Genomic DNA, 19,272 nt, shown 5'->3' on the forward strand with positions numbered 1-19,272 from the left:
CTAGATGACTGTTATTTGGTGCTGCATGAGTCTATTATGCAAGCTAATCAAGAAGCAGAAGGCATAGTTACTTGAGAAAGAACTATGGCTGTACAACTTATCTCCTGCTTCCCAAAAATTGCAAGGGAACCCAAACTTCCTAAATTTACTGGCTCAGAAACTGTGGGGTACATGGGTTGCCATGTTTTTATCAAGGACTGTGTTACAGCCATGTACAATAAGACCCACCCGAGTGTGTTTCTGTTAACACCATGACACTGGACACAGCGCCTCACCTGGGCTCATGAGGTTGCTAACTGGACTAGAGGACTGGCAACTTGTGGCATGGTCCAATGTGTCATGGTACAAATTATTAGAGCTGATGGTAGGGTTTGTGTGTGGTGTAGACCCCATGAAGCCAATGACACTAATTGTCAACAAGAAGCACAGCATCTGGTGTCCATGGCTTCATGGGGTCTACTCCAGACATAAACCCTACCATCAGCTCAAATTAATTTGTACCATGACTCATTGGAACATGTCAATAGGTGGTGGTGGTTCTATACTGGTGTGGGGTGTGTTCTCAAGGCATGAGTTGGGTCTACTGATTTCCTAAATACATCATTGGCCAATGACTGTTACGTTTCACTGCTTGGTGACATTTTGCAGCCGTTCGTAGACTTCATTTACCCCCACAATGATGGGATATTTCAGGCCCAGGTTGTCCAGAATTGCTTCAAGGAGCATTCTGGGGAGTTCCTACAAATGATGTGGCCTGTACATTCACTCGACATGAGCTCAGTCAAGTATTTCTGGGATGCGGTGGTGAAGTCTATTTGCACCTGAGATTGTGCACTTATAAATACCACAGAGCTGCTGATGGCTATCAAGATGACATGGCTCAACATCCCTTGAGATGTCTTCCATCCACTTGTGGAATCAATGCTGTGTCAAGTTGCTGCACTTCTAGAGGGGGTGCTGCATGATATTAGATTCTGTCCCATGACTTTTGGCATGTCAGTGTAGTTCTTCTCTTTTTCACCCAGGTCTTGCATTGTTGGGGTGCTGGGGGTGGGGGGCTGGATATAGTATCAGGATGATACTATTTTTGATGGACAAAATTTACCATAACAAATGAATTTATGCCATTTCCATGTACAGATTACAGACCTGTTTCTTGCCTGGAGAAACGCAACAACCTCATGGGATCTGCTCACCCTAGAGGTCCTCGTCCCGGCCTCTTCTTACCCGAGTGTGACTCTGAAGGGAATTACGTTCCTCTGCAGTGCCATGGCAGCACAGGTTATTGCTGGTGCGTGAACAGAAATGGAGAAGAAATTGAAGGTACAAGAACAGGGCCAGGCAGGGGACCCCCTCAGTGTGGAGTACCAGGTAAGGGGTGGTCACAAACTTGGAAAATGTAATGTGTGTTTTTATACCCTTTAATTGTATCACCACCACTTGGAGATCTATATTCTCCCTTTCATAAAGCTAAATGGCATACCCAAAAAACAGTGTGGTTTACAAAACCCACCCAAAGGCAGTTGTGGTTACAGTTAGGTATGTTTTGTTATAGGTTCAGGATTAATGGCTGTGAACCTTCCCTGTAAATCACTGTGCAGAGAGTCAAAAACTTGGTTTTATCATGTGAGACTACAATTAGCCATGATGGTAGCATGATATCTGATGAGATCTGGTCAGTGCTATTTATTTTCTGCTTGGTGTCACTATGCATTGACTGTTGCGTCTGTCTTTTGACCAGAACCCACCCAAAGACCCCAGACGATGTGTGAAAGGTGGAAGCAGAGCCTCCTGGATCACTACGGTGGAACCCCCTCTGCAGAGCATTACATCCCTCAGTGTGACCACTATGGTGACTTCACGCCTCTACAGTGTCACGGGAACAGCGGATATTGCTGGTGTGTGGACAAAGACGGCAGAGAGATTGAGGGGTCCAGGACGCAACCAGGAATGACTCCAGCTTGTAAGGATCAGATGTGTCATTTTTGCCATCAGAATCTATAATAGTCCTATTATTGACTAACTTAACCAATGACTATACTTTAATGCAGGTTTGCCAAGTGTAGCCCCACCCACTATGAGGCCCACCCCTCGTCCAGATGTAACCCCTCCCACTTCAGGTACCTATCTCTTGTATGCGCAGGGTCAGCAGATTGGCTACTTACCACTGGACGGTGTCAAGTTTCGTAAAGAGAAAGCACGGACCTTGCTGGCATTACATGTAAGTAACTTCTTGCAGTGGTGGCTTGCTAATTCTTGCACCACAACTCCCAGCATGGCATAGGTAAAATACCATATTTTCTGTCCAGTATGTAGTATTGCTGTCTTTCCTGGACCCGGAGCTAATAATGCCTCCTTTTATGCCCCTCTTATAAATAAAGCCATTCTTTTAGACCATAAAACAGATAAGACTACCACTTCTGCCCCTGTAAGAGGTAATGTTGCAAATTCTGCCCCTATAATAAATAATGCCACTCTTTCTGCCCCCATAATAGATGAGGCAACCACTTCTGTCCCCAAAAGTAAAAATGCCACCTTTCATGCCCCGCTATTAATAATGTCGCCTTTTTCTGCCACCGTAGGTAGTAATGCCATCTTTTCTGCCCCCTTATTCGCTAAAGCTGCCACTTCTTCTCTTTCTCCTTTATTATTGGCTTAAAAAAAACAAAAAAACACCTGTATACCTACCTCCCTGCATTCCCCAGGTGCTCCAGACTGCTCTTGTGATCTTCCTTTCTTCCGGGTCATCACAGGTACGTGGTACGTGTCGAGCGCTAGCCTATTGCTTAGGCCAGTGCCAGTCATATGACCACGGAAAAAAGATCAGAAGAGTAGTCCAGAGCCGCTTGGGGGCGCTGTGCAGAAGGTGAGTATCCACAGGGTAGGTTAAAAAAGTCTGATCGGTGGGGGACCTCCACCAATCCTGATAATAGTGGTCCCTGGTCCCCTCCTCACTGCAACCCCACAGCGATGTGGTGGCTGAGTGGAGCAGCGGCCAAGCATGCATGGTGCCATTCCATTCATTTCAATGGGGCTGACAGAAATGGCCAAGTGCAAGCTCGGCTAGCTTCAGCCGTCCAACTGAAGATGAATGGAGCAGTACTGCGCATGCTCGACTGCAACTTCATTTATGGGTGGAGGTGCAGTGAGGAGGACGGGGGACACAAAAACCTCGTTCTCAATGGGGATCTCAGCGGTGAGAGCGCAACTGATCAGACTTTTATCACCTATTCTATCAAGAAGTAATAGAAGTCAATTCTGGGTATACCCCTTTATAAGGTCTCTACAGAAGGATGTAAACTTGAATGGTCTTATTCACTGACAGCAAGCATAGATCATAAAAATGATGGGGCACTGAAACAATAATGGTTGCAAAAATCTAGTATCTATTAAGATGCAAAAACATCTTAATCCTTACATATATATATATATATATATATATATATATATATATATTGCAGTGCATGTTCCTTTACTGACCAGCGTGTCCTGACAAATGTCAAATCTGTGTCTTTTCAACAATATCCAGGTTCTAAGCTAAGCGACTGCACCCTGCTGATAACTGTCCCCCTAAAGTATTCACCCCTTACTGTGCCTCTGCTTCCTGCTTCCAATCATTATGTCAGAGGAGCCGATTACAACAGCTGCAAGCACTAATTCCCCGCAGATCACCATGGATTGAGGCACGAAGGCCTAACTTATGAGCAACTAACCCAAAAACGATGTGCTTCTGCAAGTTGCAGAGGCACGACCGGTCAGAGCATGCTGGGGCTTGTAGTTTCACCATAGGTTGCATACTACCATAGTAGTAGTTTTTGGTCAGATGTCACCACAGCCCATGTACAAGATACCTTTGGAAGCTCTTGTAAACCGCTTTAGCGCGGCAGTCGCCGTCACTAGGTTAAACTATTTAGCAGCAGAGGAAGGAAATGACATTTATGCTGCCGAGATAATTCCAGCTAGTAATGGTGCTGCACAAAACCATTCCCACAAGAAACCAGATCTCATCCATGTGTAGGTTGCAGTGAGCGGCGGCCAAGTCTGCTCAGGAGAAGGCGGAGGTCGGAGAGTCCAGCTGTCTCTCAGCTGTGTGGGATTCAGTCCACATCTCTGCTCCAGAGAGAACGACCTCACTGTGATTATTTATTGGGTCCCGGGGGATTTACCTAGGCCGTCATTCTACGCCCCTTCCCCATCTCTTTTCGGGTCGCCTCCATATGCTTTAAAGCAATGCTCTTCCTTGATGAGAATCACTTGTACAAATAAAGGCAGTAATCTCCAAAACAAATCTAAAGGGGAAGGGTGCCAACATCAGTCCGGGAAACGGCTTCCAGAAACTCACAAAAACTTGTTTTTTGCCTTGTTGTGGATATGTCTGTAATTATTTACATATATGGGAAGGGGACGGCAGCTTTAATAGGGATTTAATATAGGTAATTGCATCCTTGACTCTACACTTGTCATGCAAGGGAATTGCTATTTAAGCAGTACTTCCATTACACAGTGTTTTAGTGGTCTTGCTCGCTGTTGGAGCACCTTAACACAAACTTTTTGCACTACCCAAGTAATTAAAATTCATTAAGGGTGAAGGATTTTAAAGAGAATCCTTCAGATTTTAGGAGGCACTCTACTTTTACTTTGACCGATTATTTGGACAACTATAGGCCCAACTAGCGATTACGGGCACCTGACATAGTACTGAGTGAGAAGTCACTCAGTAGTTGCTAGTTGTTGCGTTTCAGCTCAGTGAAACGCAACAACTAGTGAGCGACTTCTCACTCCGTATAAACAGTTAGTGCAAAACAGCCCCTTAGTGTCACAGTAGTCACTGTCAGAGCTGGTCAGGGGTCTGCTAAAACACTGCAGCTCTGACATGCCAGGAGTCACTGATCATGTGATCGCCAGGTCCTGTGCAGAATATGGCACTGCCGCTTTCTGCATTCTCTACATAGCACTCACTAAGCACTTGTAAAGGAGAAGGCAGAAGCTGTTAAAAACCTCTTCTGGCTTCTCCACTGGGTCCTCGGCTGTGTCTGAAAGCTGAGGACCCGACCTGCTTGTGCTACATTGCAGGAGCTTTTATCACATGCCATATATTTACTGTTGGCTGGGATTAAAGCCCAGGACCAAGCGCCATATACTTACAGCACTTGTTTCCTAATGGGTCAATAGAACCCCACAATTCACTGGACGAGGTTATCTTGCTGATAAGGTAACTTAATTATTTCACCACTCTGTCATATTAATAATGTGCATGATACTAAAATGGCACCAAATGTACATGCAAGGTTCCCAAAATTAAAAGCAAACTATTGTAGGCCGGATTCAAACAAGCATAGGTGTATTTGCGGACGTATTAGCCTAGCGTTTTAGACATTGCTTTACATCAGCGTAACTTGTAGTACGTTTTGCATGCGCAAATCATGCACACAAAACAATACGTACCGATGCCCCCAGCTTTTCCTGCGCAATTACGTGGTATTTCACACATTTTCTAGCGTATTTTGTGCGCATTTGCGCATCACCATTGACTTCTATTGGGACTTTTGGTGCACAGGAAAATGGAGCATTCTGCAATTTTTTGCGTGACCGAAACGCACAGCAAAATACGTGCATGTAAATGAACCCATTGAAATCGATGGATTAATATTCTCTGCCTATTGTCTGCGCAAATCCGATTGTGTGAATCCCGCCATACGCTTTTCTCCTTCCTATAACATCTCTCTTGATGGAATGTACCTTACTGCCATGTTTAAACAGTGGTTTGTGGACCTAAAGACAGAGCTGATGAAACTCTATGAATCTATTATCATGGGTATATAAAACATGCCTGCATTTCAAATACGCAGCATACAGTCATTTCATCTTACTTATGGATGAACTCCGCCCATGAAGAGATCACAATACAGACGCATCCGTATCCCATCAGTATTTGCATTTATTTCCGTTTTGTTTTGTGCAGGAAATTGAGCCTAAAAAGTTGGCTTAGTAGTTTTTCTCTAGATTTTGCTCCAAAAGTTTGGCGCATGAGGCCGCATTTAGCCACACCCCTTTTTCAGAAGCAGTGAAAAAAGTTTCTGGTACACGTCATAAATGTGTTGCAAAACATATGTAAGATTTCTGGCAGATTTTCAAAAGTTATTTTGCCCAGTCTGATGTTTTGTGTTAAAGAACACTCATCTGTGCTAAATCTGTACAACCTCCATACATGTCTACTGAAAGCATTAAAGGAGTATTCCCATCTTAGATATATGCCATCTCTGTATGATCTGTTGCTGCTCCAACTTCTGGGACTTTTCCGGATGCTGAGAATTGAAGGGGTTTTCCAGGCGTTTACTATTTTTGACCTACCCTTGAGATCCCCGACAGATCAGCCGATCTTCCTGCCCGCTGTCAGTGCCGCGAAGTCAAGTTAGTGGTCCGAGCCAGAGGTGTAGTAGACATCTACACTCCCATTGATTCCTGGTCCCTGCATAGTAGACAGTCGGGGTGTTTCATCGCCATACCAGCACTGTGTCCCTGTCCTTCTCAGGATCAGTGTGGGTTCTGGAGGGCAACTTACCGCCATTCATAAAGTAATGGCATATCCTACTGCGGTGAGACAGGATGCCTCCAAGTATAATACACTTGTTCAATGCATGCAATAATATAAAATGTGATGGGAAGTTAGCGTTCCAGCCACAGTCTAGTATCACATGACCTATCCCTTACCTTCTCGTACAGGGCTCAATAGTCGTGGGAATTGATTATGACTGTCAAGAGAAGAAGGTGTACTGGACAGATGTCGCTGGGCGCACCATCAACCGGGCTAGCTTAGAGCCGGGCGCGGAGCCTGAAGTGATCATTAGTACCGGTAAGTTATGCAGAAATGTATGGCATGCAGCCAAAAGGCCAATTGCATTACAAAAAATGTAACCGTAGATAACGATAAAGTAGAAGGTGCAGATTTTAACATCACAGCTGATTAGATTTTGTAATATATCTCTGTAGAGGTTGGATTTTTGTTTTTCGGATGCATGACATAAAGTAGTAAAGAGAAGCTGGGGCTGTATTTAGACTGGAGGATTTGGAGCTCTTAGGCCATATTCACATAGCCGATATTATCTTGCAAGTTTTGTCCCTGTCCTAGACAGATAGAACTCACATGGACCACTAACCCATATATTTGAATGGGTTAAAATGAAAAAGTTTGGTACCGTGTTAGCAAGTAGAGCAAAGTGTGATTGTTCTCAGTGAGAGAAACCAAGTAATCTTGTAGATATGATACCTTTTAATGGCTAACAAAAGAACCCTGGGAGTTTTGAAAGCTCACTGTAACATCATGTATTTTTGTTAGCCATTAAAAGTTATCATATCTACAAGATTACTTGGTTTCTTTGAGAACAATCCTATATTGAAGGGGTTCATTCACATGAGCAATTTTACACTCAGACTGCTGCTTTGAGTTTGAAAAGTTGTTGCATGTCCTATTCTTGTGTGAATTTTGCATGAGAATGCGATATGTAATGTGGGAGGTCCGTGTGCTGTGCAATGCCAGTTGCATCCAAAAATGTCCCCTGGCGGATTTGAATTGCAGAATCCGCACGAACAATCGGCAATTCAAGCCACCCATAGGAAGACATTGGCGTCCGCAGCAAAATTAAAGCATTGGATTTGTTTTGCGGACCTTCTGGTCCGGAAAACAAATCGCAGCCTGCTCCATTTTGTTGCGGTTCCCACATGGACAGCTTCAATTGAAGTCGATACAAGCCATCCGATCCGCGGCACACCCGCAGTTGCCACTGCGAACGGACTGCGGATTCCTTAGGAAAGCAGGAAAAAAAACAAAACTGTACGGCGTATGTCCGACGGCAAGCCGTGAGGACCATGCACGGTACAGCGAACCCACAAGTAGTGAGGTTTGCGAGGATGTCACAGCCTGCAAGACACAGGTACACAGGGCTCACAGACTGCAGGCACAGGCGGATTCCGTACGGGAAATCCCACACATGGACAGGAGGCCTTAATCAGAAAAACTGACCTCCACCCCCTATTATTATTTTACATCAGCAGATTGTTTAAGGTTAGCCTCACACAGGTGTAATTTAACCCTTTCCAATCCACTGTCTGACATCTGAAGACATTATGATTTAAGGCTGTACAGCTCCGATGTTGGAAGATGTCCGTCGGGGTTCTCTTACTGTATATTGCCGGCCTCTCTGCTGTCGGAGCCTATCCAACGTGTCACCTCATACAGTACTGGCTTTAGCCAGCATATAGTGCCGTTGTATAATGGCAGAAAAAGACTAAGCCCCCTAGGAAAACCAGGATACAAATTGAATTGGAAAGGGTTAATAGCATATTACGTACGCATAATACACGGTGAAAGGAGTCAAGGAAAGTACATTAATTTTCATTGAAGCATTCACAATTGCCTATATATATTACGTATAATACAAATGTAAAAAACGCAGCATATTCCATTTTACCGTGTATTACATGCGATAGAGCTCTATTGCTTTCTATGGGCGCGTAATAAATGCTGCACATACATAATTATATTGTGGGGTTCAGGGTGGATTCAGACGACCGTATATCGGCTCGGTTTTCACGCCGAGCTGATATACGGTGTCCTTGTCTGCAGGGGGGGAGGATGGAAGAGCCAGGAGCAGGAACTGAGCTCCTGCCCCCTCTCTGCCTCCTCTCCACCCCTCTGCACTATTTGCGATGAAAGTAGGCGGGACGGGGGCGGGGCTAAGTTCCGAGAATTAGCCCCGTCCCGCCTCTCCTCATTGCAAATAGTGCAGAGGGGCGGAGAGGGGGCGGGAGCTCAGAGCACTGCTCCTGGCTCTTCCCGCCTCCCTCCCTGCAGAGAGAGACGACGTATATTGGCTGGGCGTGAAAACCCAGCCGATATACGTTCGTCTGAATGCACCCTTATAGTCATGCGAGACTTGCATCTCACAACACACACATCTTGCGCAATTTTTCTCACTCATGTGAAGCCAAACTAAGGCTAGGTGCATAAAGGAAAAAGTCATGTGGCTGCAAAAAAAATTGACGTTTTTTTCCTTTTAGTATGTCACCCATTTTTCACATCAGCAAAAAAACAAACAGCTATTTCAGATGACTGTTTGCCTCGGGTATTTGTGCGCAAAAAAACTGTACACTGATCACATCCGAGAGCTGTCAGTTTTTGTATCCCCATTGACTTGAATCGGCAACTCTCATCCATAGAAAGCGGCAGAGTGATGCATGCCATAAGTTGTGGTTTTCTGGTGGTCTGTATGTGTCTTTCTGGATTGACTAATATGGGACCATGTGCAGTCCCTGTCTAGTCCGGTCTTTACTCAGACAGCACATACTGCGCCATAGGGCTTACTCTCCTTTTCCTTTCCTTCTAGATCTGATGAGCCCCGAGGGCCTGGCCATAGACTACTTGCGGAGAACCATGTTCTGGACGGACAGCGGCACCGATAAAATAGAGACCTCCCAGCTTGATGGTTCTGCTAGGAAAACACTGTTTAATACAAACCTGGTGAATCCCCGTGCCATCACCATAGACGCTGTGCGCGGGTAAGCAACTCTGACCTTCTATAGTATTCAAATGCAATGTAAGATAAGATTATGTATTGTAGTAATGCAGTACACAGAAGGGCCTGTAGAGGGCTGCAGACAGGACTTTTGGTGCTAGGGTTAACACCAAGGGGTGGAGCAGGAACTTGATAAAAGCCAGTTCCTGCCAAAAACAAGGGGAAAGTTACAGCTCAGATGAGCTGGAAGGGCTGAAAGCCTGGGGTCCAGTGTGGACCAGTGGAGATGCCACATCAGGAACTGGGAGCCTGATCCGTGCGGACCAGTTTGGGGTCAGTCACATGTCTGACGGAGGAAGACGCCCTCTAGACACCCCGGGCGGGGTAGTGACGGTGACCCAGTGGGTGGTGAACCCTGGATTACACATGGACTGTGGTTGTGTGCTGCTTGCTGTGAAATAAAGGCTGGCAGGAGGCAGAACTAAAGCAAATCCACGTCTATGGAGCATTTCTACACGTGGGGTGCGTCATTTTCCTGTATGAGAGGTCAGCGATCCGCAGGCGAGTGACCCCAACTTGCCACAGTATACATTAACCCCTAATGCCCCAGGGCGTACATATACGTCATGGAGGAGGATCGGCAGTCGAATCCACTCCATGCAATGTGGGTGACTATTTCCCCCCCCCCCCCACATATGACAACCGCTTTGATCAGCAGCGATACTGATCGGAGCTATTAACTCTTTAAATGCCGCTGTCAATTTGGAAAGCGGTATTTAAATGCCCTGAATGATGTTTAGGGGTCCTGAATGGCTCCTCACGTTGAGATCACCAGGTTGCCATGAAAGCCGGGGGCCTTCTGAAAGCCCCCAGGGCTGCCATTGCAGATTGCCTGTCAGATTGCTGTATAATGTAATAAACACTATGGTATTACATCATACTGCAGGAGTGATCAAACTATCGCAAGTTCATGTTCCCTATGGGGACTGAAAAAAAGAGTTTTTAGTTTATTAAAAAAAAATAAATACAAGTTTAAAAAAAAAAAAAAACCTTTGCCATATTTATAATGAAAAAAGTATTGCGGAAGCTCCAGCAAGTCATTGCTACAGAAAAACACAATTCTGGAGTCTAGCTTTAGCCCTGAGTGGAGAAGAAAATCATGTACCACCTCAAAAGAACTAAAACCTAACATTCTATGTAGATTTGTGACCTGGAAGTTGTGGTCAGGGTTTTCTATCCAGTTATACGCCTGAATCTATGTTGTGTTCTATACTGCCCCCTGCAGGAACCTCTACTGGACAGACTGGAATAGAGAGGCTCCTAAGATTGAAACCTCCTATATTGATGGCTCAAACAGAAGGATTCTGGTCAATGACAACATTGGATTACCAAATGGATTGACGTTCGATCCTTTCTCCAAGCAGATTTGTTGGGCAGATGCAGGTATAGACATATTATATACATTTTCACACATTTGGGGCGGTTTAAAGAGGACTAGCCTTGTCTTCATGGCAGCGCGGCTAGCACCATGGCTCCAATATAGTAGAAGCTACAGCACTCCAACATCTAATATCTGAGGTTCAATTGCATAACGTATTTACTAATCACACAACTCTGCAAGGTTCCCATGTCAGCTCTTTTGCCACACGAAGGCAACTTTTTATTAAGATGGTACCCTACACAGACGTACTCACTGAGCTTTGGAGTCACGGCTCTCCCACTCCAAGGTGGTCATTCTTTTTGTTTTTTTACGGACCCGTTCCCCTTTTTTGGTTTCGGCTCCTGTTGCTGTAAATCTGTTAAAGGGAGCCTGTCACCTGCCTAAAGCACCATAAACTAACTTGGTGTTAGGGCAGGTGCCAGGGAGCCGGGCGATGCATTTATTCTTTTCATACTTACCCGCTCCTTTGGATACTACGGTGCCCGCTGCACACGCAGATCTGACTCCTTTTCATACTGCTGTGTACACACTCTCCCATAGACTTGTATGAGAGAACTTGCACATGAAACTCTGAAATGTGTCAGATGTGGACTTCAGCGACGGGCACCGCAGGATCCAGAGAGCAGGCGGGTATAAAAAGAAAATACATCCATCACCCAGCTCCCTGGAACCTGCCCTAATAAACACCATAATTTAGCTTATGGTGCTTTAGGCAGGTGCCTACTTCCCTTTAAGTGGTTGGCCAACACCACTGACTGTCCTTCTATATATTTTGATTAAAACACAATTTTTTTTTTCTTTTATAGTCATGGTTACAAACAAAAAAAATAATAAATATTTTGAAGACCTATTACATTTTGAGTTCATAGTTTTATTTTCCACATTGTGTTTTTTTTTTCTTTTCAACAGGAACCAAAAAACTAGAGTGCATATTGTCCAACGGAAGCGGAAGACGAGTGATACAGAGTAGCCTCAACTATCCCTTCAGTGTGGTGGCTTATGCCAATCATTTCTATCACACAGACTGGAGAAGGTAAATGGGGACATTGCTGCAAACATTTACTCATTGGCGACAACCCTTTCACAATGTGGGCACCAGGGCAATCGGATTTGCTGGGGGAAGCTCTGGAGGATTTTTTCCTGCATTGGCCTGTAAATTGTAATATAATAGGGTAACCATTCAGATGCATGGCTTTCTATGTAATAGGAGGATAGCTCAAGCTTGCCTGCAAATTGGGCGACACTTGGGGGGGGGGGGGGGTACTCTCTAACCTATTATAAGAAAAAAAATCAATATACACACACCTGATAAATGTCAGATTTTTTCTTTTTTTTTTAACGTGGCAAAGAATCATCATTAGGTTGGAAAAGTTGAAAGAAAAAACTAAAATAATGTGGTTGCATAAATATGTACACTCTAAAACTAATACTTTGTTGATGTACCCTTTGACTTACACACCTACCCAAAAATACTGGATGCTGTCAATCAGCATGGCACATTTTGACTTGGCAGTCTTTCTTGCCAGAGTGCTCCAAATCTGTCAGATTGTGAGGTTACCTTGTGTGTAGTGCCCTCTTCAGGCCAACCCAATAAGATTTTGGCCTGTGACGTTTCAAAATCCTGATCTTCTCCTGGCAAAGCCATTCTTTTGTTGATTTGGGTGTATACTTTGTGCCATTGTCATACTGAAAGGTGAAATTCCTCTTCCAAATATTAATTCATGTTGAAACGAAACCTTCAGGTCTCTGCTAAAAAAGCTGAAGATAAGCTGTTCATAATTCCCTCCACATTGACTAAACCCCCAGTTCCAGTAGCGGAAAAACAGCCCCACACATAATGCTGCCCCCACCATCTTCACTGTGGGTCCGGTGTTATTTTGGCGATGCACAGTGTCTGCATTCCACCAAACATACCTTTTGGAATTCTGCCCAAAAAGTCCAACCTTGCTCGCAACAGACTAGAACATGTTCTGTATACTTTTGGCAGACTTGGAGGTTTTGGCAAACGATAGTCGGGCTTGGAGGTTTTCTTTGTTAAAAAAGGCACCCATATTGCCCCCTACCCCACAGCCCAGACATATGAAGAACACAGGAGATGGTTGTCACCTGCACTACACAACCAGTACTTGCCGGAAACGCCTGCAGCTCCTTTAATGTTGCTGTAGGCCTCTTGGCAGCCTCCCGGACCAATTTTCCTCTGGTCTTTTCATCGGCAGTTCTTGTTAATGTCACTGAACACAATCACCTCCCCAAATATAAGAGGGTACTCACACTGATGCAACCACATTAATTTTAGTCTTGTTTTTATTTTTCAACTCTAAATGTGTGTTTTTCAATGGAGTTGTACAGATAACAGATCACATTGCAGGTGGAAATAAATCTGAAATTATTCATCTTTGTTGGATTTTTAATGGGTCTGTAGACTTCTCATATCTAATGTATATAGTTTACACCAATGAGCAGCCTGCCTGTAATGAGCTTGGGTAAGAGAGTAGGCATGCTCCAAAACAGCTCTGTAAATACAGTACCAAACCAAGCATAATAATATACATACCAGAACTAAGCGCAATACATAAATACAATACAAGAACCACACTCATGATATAAATATAGTAGCAGAACTAAGAATGTGTTGTGGCGTATCACTGGGCTGACAGAGGGAGCCCACACTATATAAGCATTGAAGGGGTTCTGTCAAAAAAAAAAAAAAAAAACAGTTCTATACTTCCCTATTCCTCCCCTGTCAGTCTTACCAGATCTTCTCCTGGCTCCTCTAGTCCCCCGGGTCACCTCACCTTCAGCCGTCCGGATCCTCCTCTTCCTGTGACGAAGCGTACACTGCCGGCATTCTGCTTCCTGCTGGTCAGTGTACCTAGTCACTAGTGATGTAGCTTTCACTGCCTAGCAGGGAATGCTGAATGCTTGGTAGCCTGCTTTAGCGCGATTGCGCAAAGTCTCGCTGCTAGTGTTTCATATACTATATGCAACACTAGCGTCGTGATATCGCACATGCACACTAAAGCAGGCTGCTGAGGATTCGGCGTTCACTGCTAGGTAGTGAATGCTACATCCCTCGTAGCGATCACTTCCCTGCCAGAAGTGAATTGCAGTTAGTGGACACTCCAAAACAGGAAGAGGATTCGGTGAGGTGACCCGGGAGACTGGAGGAGCCAAGAGAAGGATAGGTGAATAGAAGACTGCCTGGGGAGGAATAGGAGAGTATTTTTTTTTTTTTCTAATGCCAAAACTACTTTAAGATGCCATTCTTTATATATAGGAGATTCTGTCTATGGAATAGTGAAATTTGCAGCTTTTTCTGGCATGCAGCCAATGCTAAGTTATCCCCTTTAATATATAGTGTCAGCGGTTGTACTATCAAATTGAGAGAGTTGTCCACCTTTATGCTAACGATCTAGTGCACCTCTCAGTTCATTGAGCTCATATCCCTTCATCACTAACATATTAGAAGAGAGATAATCTAAACAGATTACTTTATATGTTCAACATTAACAGTCACCAGTTTCCTCCTAATTCACTATGCAGTCTTGACTTGTTTGGCTGCTGTGCCCCTACCCAATTCTGGCATTAGATTGCCCCATCTATGTGTATGGACACAACAAGCCAGTCTCTACAGTCCAGCATACACTCTCTAGGGTGCCTCTGTACGGTACCATAGTCTTCCCTAGAAGCACAGACTAAGTCTTCATATGCCGCATATGAAATTAAAGCTACAATTAGAGCACATGTTATGGATCTGTAGTACTGCAATGTATATGGCTTTACAGAATATAACCATTTCTGCACCTTCTCATCTGGTTCCAGGGACGGCGTTATATCTATAAATAAAGACAATGGTCAGATAACAGAGGAATATCTCCCAGAGCAGCGATCACATCTCTATGGAATAACAGCAATCTACCCGTATTGTCCTTCTGGTGAGTCCCTATCTATTACCATGTGAGATCTGATGGATGATGAACAACTGATTCTGCTTTCACCTTTGCAGATATAAATCTTTACTTTATTAGAAGGAGCGCTCGAAGCAGTGTTTTCTAAACTCCAGTCCTCAGCGACCCCCCCAGCAGGTCATGTTTTCAGGATATCCTATAATAAGAGCACCTGTGACAATGTCTGAGGCACCGACAATTACATCACCTGTGCAATACTGAGGAAATCCAGAAAACATGACCTGTTGGGGGTCCCTGAGGACTGGAATTTGGGAAACACTGCCTTAGGGCTCATTCACACGAGCGTATATCAACCGCTGTTTTCACGGCCGATATACGGTACTATCTGATGCGTGAACAGGCACACAAATCTAACGTTTGTGCGCCCGTTCACACGGCATGGTCCCCGGCGCATGTATGCCGAGGCTGCAATACCGTTGCCTCTTCCCTCCCCGACTCACCTTCTCTCTCCTCCCCGACTCACCTTCTCTCTCCTCCCCTCCGGCTGTTTGCCATGGGAGAGTGCAGAGCTAAGCTCCCGCCCCAGCCAGCAGTGGGAGGAGGCGGGACAGGGTGTCACTTAGCTCCAGAGGGGAGGAGAGAAGGGGGAAGGAGTTTAGTAGTCATACTACTAAAACTAGCTCCCTCCCACCTCCCTTCTCTGGCAGCTGTCATTGGCTCCCATAGGAGTCAATGCAGCAGCCGACGTATTCCAGCCGGGAAGATCCCAGGACTATCTTTCTGGCCCAGCCCTATATTGGCCGGCCGGGTGCTTTTACACTGCGGGAATACAGCAATGTGATCTGATGCATTGGAATCCAATGCATCAGATCGTAGCATATATCGGACGGCCATGAAAGCGGCGGCCGATATACACTCGTGTGAAAGAGGCCTTGGAGTAATCAGGAAAAGCAATTGTGGAGAAATCGGATTCCCCCCCCCCCCCCCCCCCCCCAATGCTTTAACTTGTATCTAAAGTATCCCTTCAGTAGAGCAATGACAGCCACCATGACAGCACACAGGTCCATAAGGTAGCTGCACACATGGAAGGAATAATGCAGATTTTACAATCACATTTATAGATTGAAATGCCCCATGGATTACAATACTATGAAAGTGAACAGGATTTTTAACAGTTCTCATCCACATGCAGTGGAATCTATACCATGGAAAGTTAACCTCCAAAGAGAATTTCCAAATCCGTAACATATCAATCTCATGATGCGACTTGTCACCCCTTTAACCCTTTCCAAGCCAATTTGCATCCTGGTTTTCCAAAGGGGATTACTCTTTTTCTACCGTTATACAACAGCGCTACATGCTGGCTAAAGCCAGTACTGCATGAAGTGACACATTGGATAGGCTCCGACAGCAGAGAGGCTGACAATATATAGTAAGAGAACCCCGACTGATGTCCTCCAACATCGGAGCTGTACAGCCTTAAATCATAATGTCTTCAGAGGTCAGACGGTGGATTGGAGAGGGTTAAGTGTAGAGGACTGAAATCCGCAGCAAAAAGCACACAGGGAACATGCAGATTCATGTCAATAAAATGAGCAGGCAGACTTGTAGCTTATTTTTGCACCCTGTGTGCATCGGACCTTACAGCAGTTACATGTAGCAGAAACTTCTACCATACATTACAATTTGATTATTTCTGCAGCATGCATATGGATTATTGGTAAGCCCCATTTAGATTAGTGGGACAGTGGCAGAAAGTTCTTCTAATAAACTGCTGATTGAAACAATCAATCCTAAGTAGGGCTGGATGAGACTTGAGCTCCCCACTTCTGCTATCTCTACTGCCATACAGTGTTCCTTGTTGGATTCCATATGAACCAAAATAGGCAAAAAAAGACAAAAGTTTATAGCATTTCATTTGTATGCCATATTATAGATGTATTCTCCCCTTGAAGCAAGTGCACCATATGACAGGACAGAGTGCTCAGTAGCCATGCACAAGGCCTGAAGTAGACAACATGATGAAATACAACATACTCAATTCTTCCAGCCCTCAACATCGGTCTGCAGGGGGTTAGGCTGATAAGGATTAAGCCCCATTTATACACAAAAAATGTTCACTCAAAATTCAACAGTTTTGAGCAATAATTTTGCATTAGCTACTAATGGATTAATTAGCCCATTAGTAGCTTACTAGCTTCATTTGCATGTATTTAGAGAACCACAGGTGGTCTGTTCTCCAAATACATGCCAATTGTTCTACCACAGGCTTCTGGCTGCATACAATGTTAGCAGCACTGTCTGCTATCAGGGATGACAGATTTCATGCTGCCCTGAAGTCAATGAAGGAACAGTGCACTGTAATTGCACAATGGATGCACATTTACCTGCAACAGCCATCACTCAAAAGCTGTTATTTGGACGAATTTTGAGTGATAAATGTTGCATGTAAAAGGGCCATTTTATGCAAGCAGATAAATGGTTCAGATTCTTGCTATCCAGTGAGAATTTGTACGATCATCATTTAGCCTGTCATTCATGCGGTGCATGCATTTGAGTGATAATGCATTCATAAAGACTAAAGAACTGCCTGTCTACACAAACCAATTGTCAATCTATGAATAACTGCTTGTTTACTGTAAATGGAGGCAATCGGGCACGATCCCCAGCCCACTTCACCTCCATGAACTGAACGATGAACATTCCTGTGTAAGAGCACAGAAACGATCATTGCAGGGATGACTTGTCAGGCATCTGCACCCAACAGGTCATTCTGTGTAAAAGGTCCCTAAGGCCCCCCTGTCCACGGGCATGATTTCGCCGGCGTTGCTATGGAAAGTGCCAGCCCCCTGTCCACGAGCAGAGAATCACTGCGATTTTCCGCTCACGGCCAGCAATTCGCAGCATGCCGTCTGCCGGCTCCTGCAGTGGAGATCCGCTGCGGGATACCACAACTCCCGTGGACAGGGGGCCTAAAGTTCACATATAGCTGTTTTGCTGCAGATCTGCAGTGGATTTCACCCCTTCAACTGAATTCCTACTGTAGGGGTGAAATCTGCTGCAGATATGCACCAAAATCCACAGCTACACATCATGTACCCAAGAGGAGTTGTCTCATCAGAAAAGCTCTATTCCATGTGACCTAATGGATGCTTGAGTAGAGGGTTGTAATGAAGCACCTATGTCTGCTTTGACACAAAGGAGGTTTCTCAGCACCTTATTCTTGGTTATCAAGTTTACTAGGTCTTAAATTACTTCTGTGAAGCTACCAACTTACAAGCAGAAGACAGATGAGCCCCTGTATAATAAATCGCTCTTGATCTGGTTGTGTATTGCAGGAAGGAAGTGATAATGCAAACCACGATGACCAAAAGAAGCCGCTGTTGGGGAATCTGCTACTCCAGTTCCAATATCAAGCATCCAGAAGCAGAAAGAATTGCTAAACATACAGCAACGAACAGAAACAAAAACAGATTTCCATACAAGAAAAAAAAACAAAAAAAAACTCTTTAAAAAAAAGTGTAAAAGGTTTTTTTACCTCAGTTTTTACTACTGTATTTTTTGTACCTGTAAAGATGAATGAGATGCGTCCAGGGGCCTGTTTAGCAGCAGAGAGTCATTGTCAGACATTCACTCTCACAGGTTCATCTGAACTGTTCTACGTTTACTTTAACTCAAGATTTTAATGGTGCCGAATTTTTTAAAAAGTTTATTTTATATCTTTCCTTAATATTTAGTTTCCAGTTCATATAAAAAAAAACAAGATGTCTACTGTGAAATAGCTAACTGTATATGGCTGTGTCATACCTATACCAAACAACAAGCTATAGAAATAACTGTATACACTCACATGATCTGCAGAAGTCTGTGTGCAATGCAACACTTCAGATAATTCCAATAAAACCCTTTTCTTTGTAGAGTTGGGGTCATTGTGTAACATGTATGTTCATCTGTTGTAGTTAACGATAGGTTCTTAATGTCAAACATTTCACTACAGCAAAAAAAGTGAGACTCTTATGCCTAGTGTAGGGCCTGAGAGACCACCAAAATAGGGCGATTTCACATGTGCTGGGTTTATTCTGCACCAAGAACCTCACATCTAATTTGGCGTTTGCAGCAGAATCACAGTGGACTTGCATTGATTACATCACCATTCTATATCCAAAGTGATTCTGCTGCAAAACCATGTCAAAACCCACATTACACATACACGCACTTCACAGGACCACAGTGTGAAAAATGGTGCTCGGTGCATATGAAACACCGCTTCCTGGACTCCCCTTTCCCTCACCTTTGAGCCCCATAACATCGTTTATTGGGCTCGAGGTGACGACAGGTGCCCTTTAAATCCTGTCCACATGACGTTTCTCACTAGCAAAATCCAGGCACCTGTGCCTATGACAAGTATAGG

At 44.4% G+C, this 19,272-nt stretch overlaps 1 protein-coding gene across 1 annotated transcript in view; it reads left to right on the forward strand.

Moving 5' to 3' along the window:
* NID2 (nidogen 2) overlaps positions 1–18,778 on the forward strand; it is a 65,151-nt gene extending 46,373 nt beyond the window's left edge. The window contains exons 13-21 of the mRNA XM_066608016.1: positions 1,141–1,371; positions 1,742–1,963; positions 2,052–2,221; positions 6,724–6,853; positions 9,384–9,555; positions 10,798–10,955; positions 11,863–11,986; positions 14,776–14,888; positions 18,200–18,778. Coding sequence (XP_066464113.1) covers positions 1,141–1,371; positions 1,742–1,963; positions 2,052–2,221; positions 6,724–6,853; positions 9,384–9,555; positions 10,798–10,955; positions 11,863–11,986; positions 14,776–14,888; positions 18,200–18,210 — 1,331 coding nt within the window. The 3' untranslated portion in view covers positions 18,211–18,778. The remainder of the gene's footprint in view (positions 1–1,140; positions 1,372–1,741; positions 1,964–2,051; positions 2,222–6,723; positions 6,854–9,383; positions 9,556–10,797; positions 10,956–11,862; positions 11,987–14,775; positions 14,889–18,199) is intronic.
* Positions 18,779–19,272: the final 494 nt, after the last annotated feature.

The sequence above is a fragment of the Eleutherodactylus coqui genome, chromosome 6, assembly GCF_035609145.1.
Source record: "Eleutherodactylus coqui strain aEleCoq1 chromosome 6, aEleCoq1.hap1, whole genome shotgun sequence".
NCBI lineage: Eukaryota > Metazoa > Chordata > Amphibia > Anura > Eleutherodactylidae > Eleutherodactylus > Eleutherodactylus coqui.